This window comes from Scomber japonicus, chromosome 4 (genome assembly GCF_027409825.1).
Source record: "Scomber japonicus isolate fScoJap1 chromosome 4, fScoJap1.pri, whole genome shotgun sequence".
In the NCBI taxonomy this organism is placed as follows: Eukaryota; Metazoa; Chordata; class Actinopteri; order Scombriformes; family Scombridae; genus Scomber; species Scomber japonicus.
The window spans coordinates 11,593,375-11,605,479 of NC_070581.1; the positions used below are offsets into that span (position 1 = coordinate 11,593,375).

The 12,105-nt window shown below is 38.1% G+C and overlaps 1 protein-coding gene across 2 annotated transcripts in view; it reads left to right on the forward strand.

Moving 5' to 3' along the window:
• The window catches only part of LOC128357841 (helicase ARIP4-like), a 69,068-nt gene that overhangs the window by 19,766 nt on the left and 37,197 nt on the right, over positions 1–12,105 (forward strand). For both annotated transcript variants that reach the window (XM_053318229.1, XM_053318230.1), the window contains exon 2: positions 1,306–1,471. In XM_053318229.1, the coding sequence (XP_053174204.1) occupies positions 1,354–1,471 (118 nt within the window). In that variant the 5' untranslated portion in view covers positions 1,306–1,353. The remainder of the gene's footprint in view (positions 1–1,305; positions 1,472–12,105) is intronic.

Genomic DNA, 12,105 nt, shown 5'->3' on the forward strand with positions numbered 1-12,105 from the left:
GGAGGAGGCACTACAAAGTCCTTGAGCTGATTTGACTGGTATTTCACTCCCTTATATAATAAAATGAGATTTAATGAGAACATGATGATTATTTTTCTTTCCACTTTCCCTGATACCATCTCAACTACACTGCAGTATTTTGCAGTAATACAGTAGTCGTCTCCACCAAAACTTTTACAAGGTTGCAACTTGCAAAAAGATCTCTTAATCAATACGTCTGTGTGTGTTTTGTTTGGTAGTTTACCATGTCCTTGGTTACTGCTTTTCAATCCAGCCATCGGTCCGTGAGGTCTAGCCTGGTTGAATTTATGAGGCTTGTAAACCCCCCCCCCCCCCCTTGTTGGGCCAGTAAGTCAAGTTGGCCAGAGCTACCTGTTGTGTAATCTGCTATGTAACGTTATGCAAGGTGTGCTGGAAGGTGGTCAAGAGTAAAACCTTCCTGATATATGACTCTGTCTGGATCCATCTGAGTAGGAGTGCATCTTATTTAAAGCCTTTGTTTTTACCCAAGTCAGACAACTAAGGCAGTAATTCTTGTTTGTGGTGGTCGATGTATGCCCAAGGACATGATTCATTAAAATGCAGTGGTAAATTAATGTCACTATTTGTCTAATTTTTAAAAAATGCATCTTTTGTTCTCCACACTGCTCAGAATTTCTGTAGTGCTAAGGTTTCTTTGTTACTGCTGGCTATGATAGCGGTAATATGATATTTTTGTCTATTTCTGCTTTGAAATGTGCAATTTGTGTAATGATTCTTGTATGGAACAGAGGTAGAACAAAGGAGGAGCAAAACTTTGCTTTTACTCAACCACAGCTGATAATGAAGGGCACCACAGTAGTGTGCGAATTCAGTTTATGATTACTCCTTCTGGCACAGAGGAAGGCCTGTGACTAATGTGAGGGTAATTTTCCTGCTGCTGAGAGATGAAGCTTTAAAAGCACCCTAGAAACTCTTGAGAGCTTTTCACGCCTTCCTCATTGTGTCTCTCGATATACATTTCCATCCGCTCTGCTGCTCCATCTTTCATAGGCAGAACGTCATCTTTCATACCCTGCCTTTTAAAATATAGTCCTGTAAATCTTACCTACAATGCAACAGGAACAAAAAAAACTTATTTCATGGTCTTGCTTCTCATCTTTCACCCTACAGACTCGCTCAGTAGCGCACGGTGAACTAGTCAACGCATCTCAGGACTTTGACCGATATCGGTTTCCCTCTTTCTCTTTCACATGTGAAAAAACCTGTTTGTGCTGGCAGAGGAACAGCATCTTCATGTTCTTATGCCTGTACTCTTTGTTTCAGTTGTGTGTTGTGCAGCCATGCTGAGGTAGCAGCAGACCACAGGTCAGGATGTCTGAAGAGGAGCAGCAGCTGAACTGGAGGAAGAGGGAGAGCGAGATCTGCTACATCACTGATGAAGAAGAAGAAGAAGAGAATGATGGAGATGATGAAGATGAGGGGATGCCTGGTGAGTCAAAATAGCAGATTGTGACTTTAACAATATTGATTACCATTTCACAATGTTCCCATAATATGAGCTGTTAAAAAGTGCCACCTACATGCACACCTACTGTTGAAATCTGCATGTGCCGTCTAAATGAGGTTACATAATGCTCTACACATTGATAAATCATTGCATTTTATATCATAAAGGGTACATCAACATGATAAATTGAGCAATGTTAAGATATATGGCTTGCCATAAAATTATTTCTGGGTTTATCCAAATATTTTACCAAATTTGTTGGCAACATGATAACATTTTAGAAGAAACTTGCACAAAAAAACAACCTTTAAGAAGAAACAACAACTTCTTAGTTTGCAAGATAGAAGATGAGTGTATTAGTGTAGTAGTTTTCAAGATATCCTGCCAATCAACAAAAGAAATGGGACTGAAGATAAAAGATTCTTAGAGGGGGTAATATATAGATAAATATATGCAGTGACGTGTATAATTTTAAAATATTTAAATCAAGTAAAAAACAACAAAGACAAGTAAAATATGATGTTTACACTCTAACAGCACCAACAGTATATGTTGTGCTCTATTTCAGCAACTGAAAAAAACAGCACTGCAATTCTTTAAATTCTTAATTTCAGCTCAGTTCACTGCTTGGGTTCAAATGTTTGGGGTTAGTTGAGGACAATCTCATCAGAAATCCAGTGGCTGTAAAACACCATCGTAAGAACTGCGTCATCTTCTATGAAAGCTGAAGAATTGATCAGGAGAGGGAACATAATCTAAACTAACACGAGAAAACAGCCTGAGTGCAAAGGTTCATGAGTAAGAAGGCAGATGTTGACACCTGACAGCTAACGATAGCTTGATTTAGCAAGAAGTAAACCAAACCAGCTGTGGTTTGACTCACAATTTTCTTTTGTCTTTGTCTGCATCTTTGTCTTCAGTGTAATCTGCAGCTTTTAACATGTTGAAATTGTATTTATAGACACTTTTTTTTAATCAACATCGCCATTAGAACAAACTGAACCTGCGGCGGTAGTGTCCACATGTGTGGCCAGACCAGTTCTCCACATCAGCCCTTGGCCTTCTGTCCTCCATCAGAAACAAACTCCTTTAAACTCTCTCATCTCCTCCTCTCATTTCTTCTTTTGCCAGTATGTGTTACATAACCCGATGAATCATCTATTAGTTCTATTAGATGCTGAATCGTCTGTGCGTGTGTGGAGGGGGGGTGGGGGGGTTGTGTCTCTAGTGTGTTTTTTTTGTGTAGGAGGTTAGATTTAAACTTTGGTTAGATAACTTAAATGGCGTCAATCTTTGGATTACTTTGACCTCATTACAGAGTGAGAAATGTACAGTTCTCAGGATTTGAAATGAGAGATGGAGGGTGGAAGGAGCTGTAGCAGGATCAGAAGGCGTATTGCTAACTTGTAGTCTCACATTTCATAAACTTAACGTAGCATAGTAATGTTTCTCCCACGCTTCGAGAGCTTTTTCAGTTGATTTGCAGGAGAATAACTATCTCAGCCTCTCGAGTATTTTGAGTTGACTTAATAAGAGAGATAAAGAGCCAAAGATTAACTGCTATAAACTCTATTGTAATACTGTTTTTCCTCTATCCTTCAATATTTGTCTCTCTCAATATCCCGCTCATCGTCTTGTACTTTGTGAAGACAAACTTGAGTTTTCAACCTTAAAAGGGGGAACATTCCCTTTTTTTTAAAGGGCTGTTTGAGGGTTAATAGTTAAGGTTTGATATATAAGTATAGTAAAGGGTTAGAGTTAGGGTTAGGGTTAGTTCGTATAGATTATGTACATGAGTATAGAATCTCAAATTTTGTGTGGTTCACCCTGTCCTAGTCTGGTTTTCGGTCTATAGTCCCGTTTCCACTGCATGAACTTCAGGGTAATTTTATGGGGCCATGACCATTGGTGCGTGTCTCCATAGCAGGAACCTCCTCCGAAGGACGATCTCCTGTTTAAAAAAAAAAAAAACCAGTAGAAGAAGAACAGTAGTAAAAAAGCGTCTACACTGCTGGAAAAAAGTTCATAGCGTCCACCGCCATGTACACGAACACACAAACCAGAAAGATGGCAACCACCTCAGCTCCTTCCATGTTTACCTCTTCATTTTCGTTTTCTTTGTTCTGCTTTCGGCGAGTCACCTCGGTGATCAGGAACTTCCTTAGTGGAAACTGGGCTTATCATTCTGCTATAGTGAGAGTTTACACAAGCAAATCATGAAGGCAAACCATCCAACGCTGTGTACACAAACACTGCGTTTCTTTCCTTGTCTCTCTCTCTTCCTGGTTGTCTTAACTGTTTATTTGTCTGTCTTTATCATTCCATGTCACCTCTTTCTGTTTTTCTTTGAGAGATAAGAGCTGCCTGACACATGCTGGAGCCCTAAAATGCTGGTAAACACACCAACACAGAGAGATAACCAGTTCAAAACAGACATCATGTCACTTTTAGGCTTTAAAATATAAAGTAATACACCACAAATTTTTTGGTCTTATTAAAATTCACAGAAGAGGATTGATTTTTAAATATAATCTCTCTGCACACTCTCAGTAGTAGCACTAACTGTGCTTCCAGTCATTATGCAAAAATGTGATGTCCAGCTTAGCACAAAGGCTGGAGGCAAACTACAGTAGTGAAATTTGATCTTAGATGTTCATACTCATCTTCAAATTGGTATATTTGAAAACCAAACCCAAACCCAACCCTGGAAGCTAAGTTCAAAAACACAACTCCTGCTCATTTAAAAGCTCAGTAATGAACAGCGTATCTCCTGTTGTTCAATCTGCACACAAACAAAAGATTTGAAAATGTCACTTAGCAGTTTTGGCGGGCTGTGGTGAAAATGCTTTTTGGGCCCTGAGGATTATTTTCAGTTGCAGCAAACCTGACTCACTGCATCTCATTTAGCTCTCATTTAGCTCTCTTGGCGCATGAAGTTCATCATGGGGAGTACTACTCATCCTGTTAAAACAGTTGTATAATGTCCTCTGTTGGCTCTGGAGCAGCGTTTAAATGTCTGAGAAAGTTACCCTGATTATGTCAGTTTTAGTTTAGAGAAAAAAAAAATCTTTACATAAATCCTGTATTACAAACTGGAGCATGACATTTAAAGGATGTAGGCATTTACCAGGAAGGGGAAGTGTTTATTTAGTTGCATTATAGGAGATAAACTGTAGTGAAAGATATCTCATCATTTGCTTTTTTGATTTTGACAATTGAGAAAAAAAAAATCTCTTGCAAGTCTTCCAATATTTCGGAAGTGCAACACTAAATAGGCCGAGTAGCCCTTTAATAAATCCATGGATCAGCCAAATGCATCATGTGACGTCACAGATGGAAGTTTCCGGCCTCTAGAGAGCTCCGGGCTTCTCATTACTGTGAGTCAGTGTTGGATAACTCTTTAATGTCACAGATTGCTTGTTATGTTGGGCTGGGGCAGCATGGACCTGCGAACCTGTGAAGAACTCTCAACACATACACATACATAACACACACACACACACACACACACACACACACACACACACACACACACACACACACACACACACACACACACACACTTTCTATTCCTTCCATCAACCAAGCGCACCTCTTTCTTCTCACTCTCTTGTCTCTCACACACAGGCTGTACATGTTGTCCTAATTACAGCAGTAGTACCCTGTTTGATGCCATATTTGTAAATGCTGGCTGTGCAGTTATGTAGGCTTTTAAAGTGTGTGTGTCTGTGTATGTGTGTATTTGTCTAAGAACAAGGGAAAAAGGGAAATGGAGGGATGATGCTGATTAACCATTAATCATCAACAAAAAGGGGTTGACGTCGTCGCTGCAGATTTCCTGCTCAGGCTTATAAAACATTTTTACAGTTGTGCAACACATTGTATAACTGACCCAGCAGAGCAGCGGAGGTGGCAGAAGCCTAAAGGGTGTTTAGGGTCGTGAGGTTGCTAGTGTGTGTGTGTTTTTTTTTTTTAAAGAATTTCCACTTACAGTTAAGACTAGATCCTGGTAAAGATTAAAGTTATTCACCAGAGCATCATAGCCCTTAAGATATCTCAAGGAGCAAGAGTTTATTAAGCTTTTTAACACCGAATGACTGCGGTCGATCCATTAGACGTTCATATCTCCCATCAAATGCAACAACGCTGGAAGTGATGGTAACAGTGAAATGTTTGGCAACTGGAAAAATGTGGAATTTACTGGCAGCTGGAAAAATATATATTCATGCTAACTGCTCCTGATACTTATATATAATGACCAGCAATCACAGAAACTGATGGCTAAGACATTTTTCCCTCGTTAATATCAACTAGATTAAGTCTTATAATGACCAGCATATTGAACTATATCAGCATGTGAATAGTAGGCCTATATTTTTAAACATTTCATAGACTGCTTTTAGAGTATAGCTCACAGTTTATTCAGCAGAGATATTCATTACATAAAGTAGTATTTATAACGACACTATGTCTTAAAAGAGACTCAATTCTATGATTAGGCCTATTAATCTCACTGTCCACTCCATGCCTATTATCATTAAGAGCTTTTTTTTAGCAACCAATCACACATTTTCTTAAAAAAAAAAAAAAAAAGTGGACTTCTTGCTACAATTTTGAGGCTCTGTGATTTGAGTATACTGTGAATATTTCTGATTACAGCCCCTGCTGTTGAGCTCAGAGGGTTTTCCAGCAAATACATCAGCCAGGCCCCTTTTGTTTGGAACTAGGGCTGCTACTAAAAATGATTTTCATTACGATTATTTGATCAATCGTTGAACCATTAAGTTTAAAATCCAAAATATAAAAATATTAAGTTTGCTGAAAAGCATAAAAATCATTACATTTCAGAAGGTGAAACCAACCAATTTCTTAAAAAGTGACTGAAACAACTCAATTATCAAAAGAGTTGCGAAATTTATTTTCTGTTGATGGACTAACCTATTAATGGATTATCGTTGCAACTCCATTTGGACTCCATGATATTGTCACTGAGTTAAAAATGAGAGCATACTAAATACTGAAACAGAAACAACTCCAAGAGGTAACCACTCACACTTCCACTGGAAATTGCAAGTAACTACAAGTAAATTCTGCTTCTGATGCCTGCTTACTGCTGCTGACTTAAAACTACATTTTCATGTAGTGCTGAAGTTAGAAATAAATATCAAGCCCTCTGTTCTGCTTTTGAATATTGGTGGCATATCAGTAATGTAGAGTTGAACTGTCTACTAGTGAAACAAGCAGATACATAATAGAAACATTTTAAAGTACATTTGATTTCCCTTTTGATATTTAAAAAAAAATCAGGATACCAGTCTTGAATGATTGCACGTTACAGAGTTAGTTTCAGGTTTGTCCTTACTTATCATTACAGGCCTCACACTCACAGTAGTATCATATTCTAGTATCTGTGACTTTAAGCAGAATAATCCAGCCATAACTTCCAGTTTCATTTTATATTTGTAAGCATTGGTTGGCTCAAATTCTATTTTGGACTTTGGTTATTTCCCTTTTTGAGCCGCTTTGCCATGTTAAGTTTTGTTGATTGATGATGAATGATTTAAAAGGAGCATAAAGAGCTGAACCTCTCACTGTTTATCATCTTAGCAGGTGGTGGAAAGGTCTGATGATGGGGAGGTGAGGGGGGGGGTCACATTTACATGATTTTCACTTTGCAAGTCTATTTTGCTCTTATGACATCATCATCCCCGCTGTCTCTTGCGTCTGTCCCATGGTTGTCATAACAACTGTCACCAGGATGCTGGCCCCTTCAGAGTTGATACAGTTTTGGTTCTTCTTGCTTCAACATCACCTTTTCTCTCTTCTACTTTCGTCCTCTATATTAGATTCCCCATTTTCCGTTTCTGTTTCTCTTCTCTTCTTCATTCATATACCTTCATCCCTCTCCATGAAATGCATTCCTTCTGTTCATACATTTCATTTATTTTTCTTCAGACTCCTTTGTCTTCATTATCATTCTTATCTCTTTACCTACATCTGTATTCTAATAGTTTCCAGTGATTACTTTGATATATTTTCAGCTGTCAACCAAATGCTATGAAATGTATTATCATCTCTCTCCTTCGTCAGTTTCAGCTTTTTAAAGCAAAGATTTCAGTGAAACATATGAGAGTTTAACAGGCTTGATAGTACAGCATCATGCATGGTATCCTGCCATGTTGTTGCTGATTCATTACAAGAGTGTTTAATTAAACATCTGTTTCCTGAAGGTTTTAACCACTTGTCAGTTAGCGATCCTCTCTGACACACAGGAAGTGATGCTTTTTGCATTTCTGGTTTTTCTAGTCCTTTTTTCTTAGGTAAATTTCTAAAATGTCACAGTTTCCTCTCTTGGGAGGTTTGGGGTTGTTATGGTGATCACTGGCACCACATTCAACAGCCTTACATGTAAAACACACACACGAACATGAGGGAAAGAACACATGTGATGTATTTGCAGGTGCACATAAAACACGTGTTTGGGAGTAGTCATCGCTTAGGTATTTCCAGCAAGTGTAAACGCTGGTTTATGATGAGTTGCGTTCCCTGCTGCACTCATTTTTTCCATCATTTAAAAGGGAAATATTACATGCAATGAAAAACTGTACCACTTGACTGAGATGGAAGGTCAGCTGAACATTTTCCATATAATAATAAACTAGATAGATAGGCAGGAGACAGGGGAATAAGCTAGTAAACAGACAGACATCAATTTATAGAGGGTCATTTTATGTTCAATTGGATGCAAATTCTCAGTTTACATGGGTGAAATGTATATTAATATTGAGTACTGATTTCTGGCAGTATTTTTGCATCAGTGTCATAACTTTATTTTTAATTTGCTGGATTAGTGGAAGACATTTCCTCATCCAATATGGTTACTTAAGTGGTTTTATCAGTTGGAGTTGCACATTCCAATAGCCCCAAGTGCATTGACTAAGAGGGAACAACCTTTCAAAGAAAGGCTAATTTCATGCTCACAACAACTATTAGACATTACGTCTTCATCAGATACAACCCACATGACCCAGATGATGACTACATAGACACTGATTTGATTGTCTACAGAGGAGGGTCCCAGATGAAACACAATCAGCAGCCTAATTCAAATTATTCTCCCATTAGTCCCAAATATTTCTTTAAGATTTACATGGGCCCAGATAATAAGTTAGTGAAAATACAAAAAAGATATCTTACAAAATATGTGCGTGTGCGTGTGGTCCTTGTTCCCATAAGACCCTGTTTACAGCAGTGAACAGTGCTTTTTTGCAGGAGCTTTCATGCAGGGGCCATAAAATCTGTGTGAAGATCTCTTCTAATGGATGTTATCCTTTTTAAAAGAAAAGTGATTTTAAAAAAAATATGAACGCACACACTAATCCCAGAAAACACAGCGTGTGTGTGTGCCAAGAAGAAGAGAGGCCATTTGTCAAAAAGTGACATTGAGAAATTAGTCGGGGAGGTGAGACCAGTCCCCCAAAATAGAATCCTCCAGTTCAGCAACACAAAGCTTCTGGGATACCTGTTCTGGGTCAGGTGTGTGTGTGTGTGTGTGTGTGTGTGTGTGTGTGTGTGTGTGTGTGTGTGTGTGTGTGTGTGTGTGTGTGTGTGTGTGTGTGTGTGTGTGTGTGTGTGTGTGTGTGTGTGTGTGTGTGTGTGTGTGTGTGTCCCCACCCACCCTGTCAATGTGCAAGGTGCAGGCAGTGCGTGTGAACAGATTGAGGAGTGTGCGTTTCGTGTTATTGGCTCTCCGCAGCTCAGATGAAGCTGTCGTGAGGTTTAGTCACATCTTTCATAAGATGCACACATACACACTGACTCCAGAGAGCAGGAGAGTAATAGTCTGTTAATTAGCCTGTTGCTCCCCTGCCTGTGTGTAGGCGTTGGTAAGCTGAGTGTGCTCTCTCTCTCTCTTGACTTGAAACTGAAGAAAAACAAGTAAACATGTTTCCTCCCACGAATGTTACAGACACCTGGTGCTTTAATCAGTGGCAAAATCCATCACCTCGACAACTTCTGGATAAATTGGACCGGAAGAATATAAGGTAGTTCCCCTTTGAAAGGGTCATTGTTAGAATTGCAGTTTTCACTTTCTACTTCTAACATCCAAATGAAAAAAGAACATGAAATGAGAAACGAACTGCGTAAGGACAGGAGCATCACCGTCCTCTCAAAACATGGTGTTTTATTCAAGGAGGACAGCAAGGCCACTTACATTCAAACCTTAAAAACACACATTTAACCTGAAAAGGGGGGCATCCACTGAGAGGTTCTGTGAAATCTTTTGGTTTGTGGAACATTTACTGTTTGGTTCACTTTCATCCACCTGGTAAACATAGTGGAGAATCTGACAGCTAACTAATTACTTTTCTTTGTAGTTAATGAAGACTAAACCAGGTCTACAAATAGAGTGAAAATGTAATTAACATTCATCAAGAAACAGGAAACTCGTCTCCAAATGGATAATAATGTTTCTGTGTGTGAAAATAAGCCATGACTTTTACAAAGAACTAATTGGAATCCCTTTTTTTTTTTTTTTTACAAGGAACTAATGAATGGGAGGAAATGCTTTACATTGCTGAAATGAAACAAACACACCATTTACATGATTAGGATATAGCATGTACTTCTGTTGACTCTATAGAAGGTGTTGCTAATCTGTTAAGGTGTTTAGGCTAGTTCATGCCAGAGCTAAAAATGTTTAATTAATTCGTCGATCAAAAATTCATTGGCAACTATTTTAATAATTGACTGATTATTGTGTTAATTTTTGAGGTAAAAATATGTTGCATGCATCTGTTTGTAAAGTGAAAATCTTTGGGTTTGGACTGTTGGTCAGACAAATCAAGAAACAATGACAACAGGCTATTTTCACTATTACCTGATATTTTATAGACTAAATGATGAATGGAGAAAATAATTGACAGGTTAAATGATGTTAAAAATGATTGGTAGTTGCAACTCTAGTTAAGTTTTATCATTGTGTGATTGAAGAATCATTAATTTCATTATATATAATGATGTTGAGATTAAATCATATCTTGGTGCCACTGATTCTGCTACATTTTGATTATCAGAAAACTCGTCCAATCCTGTTTTAAACCATCTAAAAATAAATAAAAGATTCCTCTAGTTGGGATTTCTTGTCCTGACAATTACAATTCTGCAAATTCACTGCTGGTTACATTAACTTATGTTGTATATACCACAATAAATGAAAATACATTGATTTCTGCATAGAGTAAAGTATTGTATAGTTCTTTTAATTTTGATAGTAAAATCTGACAGTGGTGATATTGATAGACTGATACAAACTGATATTGTTTAAAATCAAAACATCACATTTCATAACATTATCTTTTGTGTGTGTGAACTGATCAAGAGCTGCACAGAGTGAAGTGTAGGAGGTGATACAGTAACACCAGCTGGTCCACATACTGGCACACCAGACTGCAGAGAACCTTTGTGTGTGTGTGTGTGTGTGTGTGTGTGTGTGTGTGTGTGTGTGTGTGTGTGTGTGTGTGTGTGTGTGTGTGTGTGTGTGTGTGTGTGTGTGTGTGTGTGTGTGTGTGTGTGTGTGTGTGTGTGTGTGTGTGTGTGTGTGTGTGTGTGTGTGTGTGTGTGAGATCAGGTAACACTCTGGCTCGACGTCAGACTGGTTATGAGTTAGAATAACTCATCAGCAAAACCATCTGCCATCATTGTTTTGAGTGTGAGCTCTCATCTGAATTCATAATTTTCTCATTCTTCATCAATCATATTGTGGAGTCAGACTGATCCCATTGACACTGGTTTATTTGTACTCTGATAGTGATTGGCCCTTTGGAGCATCATCAGAAGAGAATCTGTCATTTGAGTCTCTGTTTGTCTGAAAAGTGAACTGATCCGCTCTGAGCCACATATCAACCCATTCACTGATCTGATTATGAACATTTTTATGTCTTTTGTTAAGTGGAGATCACCAATAGTAAATGGCTTTTTTTCTTCTTGTGGGAGCAGGAGGAACAGACATGAGATTATTTAATTTTCCTCTACTAACAAAAGAAAAATAAATAAATGAGATAAAGTAATATTTTAGTAGTGAGTTTATATGAATGAAACAAAATAATTATGATTTGGAAACACAGCTGTGAATGTTACTGAACTACTTATTCTAAGTCCAGACTATATTCATTTAAGTTGACACTTTCTAGTGACTTTCAAGCTTTTCTTTTGAGGAATTTTGTCAATGTTTGATATTTTCTGCTCGTTATCATGTTTTTATGCAATGCAATCTAGATGAAATATATGCATATACTTTTAGTGGTATGTAATTTTTATACTGTTATGATGCTGGAGATCTATGTATAAGTCTGTTTGTAGCTCCAGAAGAGCAACTAAACTACATAACTTAAAATCAAATAACCTTCTAGTGTTTGTATTGTGTCATAAAGACATCATTGGTAAATCAGAACCAGAGCTCCTGCATGACCCTTCATGGCTCAAAAACTACATTGGTTGTGCTAAGACCACAAAAGCTGCAGCGACTGAGGTCAGGTCAGGTCAGGTCAGGGATTTGGTCACAGTTAAATTGGTAAACAACTTAAGCTGTCATGCAACCTCTTGTCCCTCTTCAC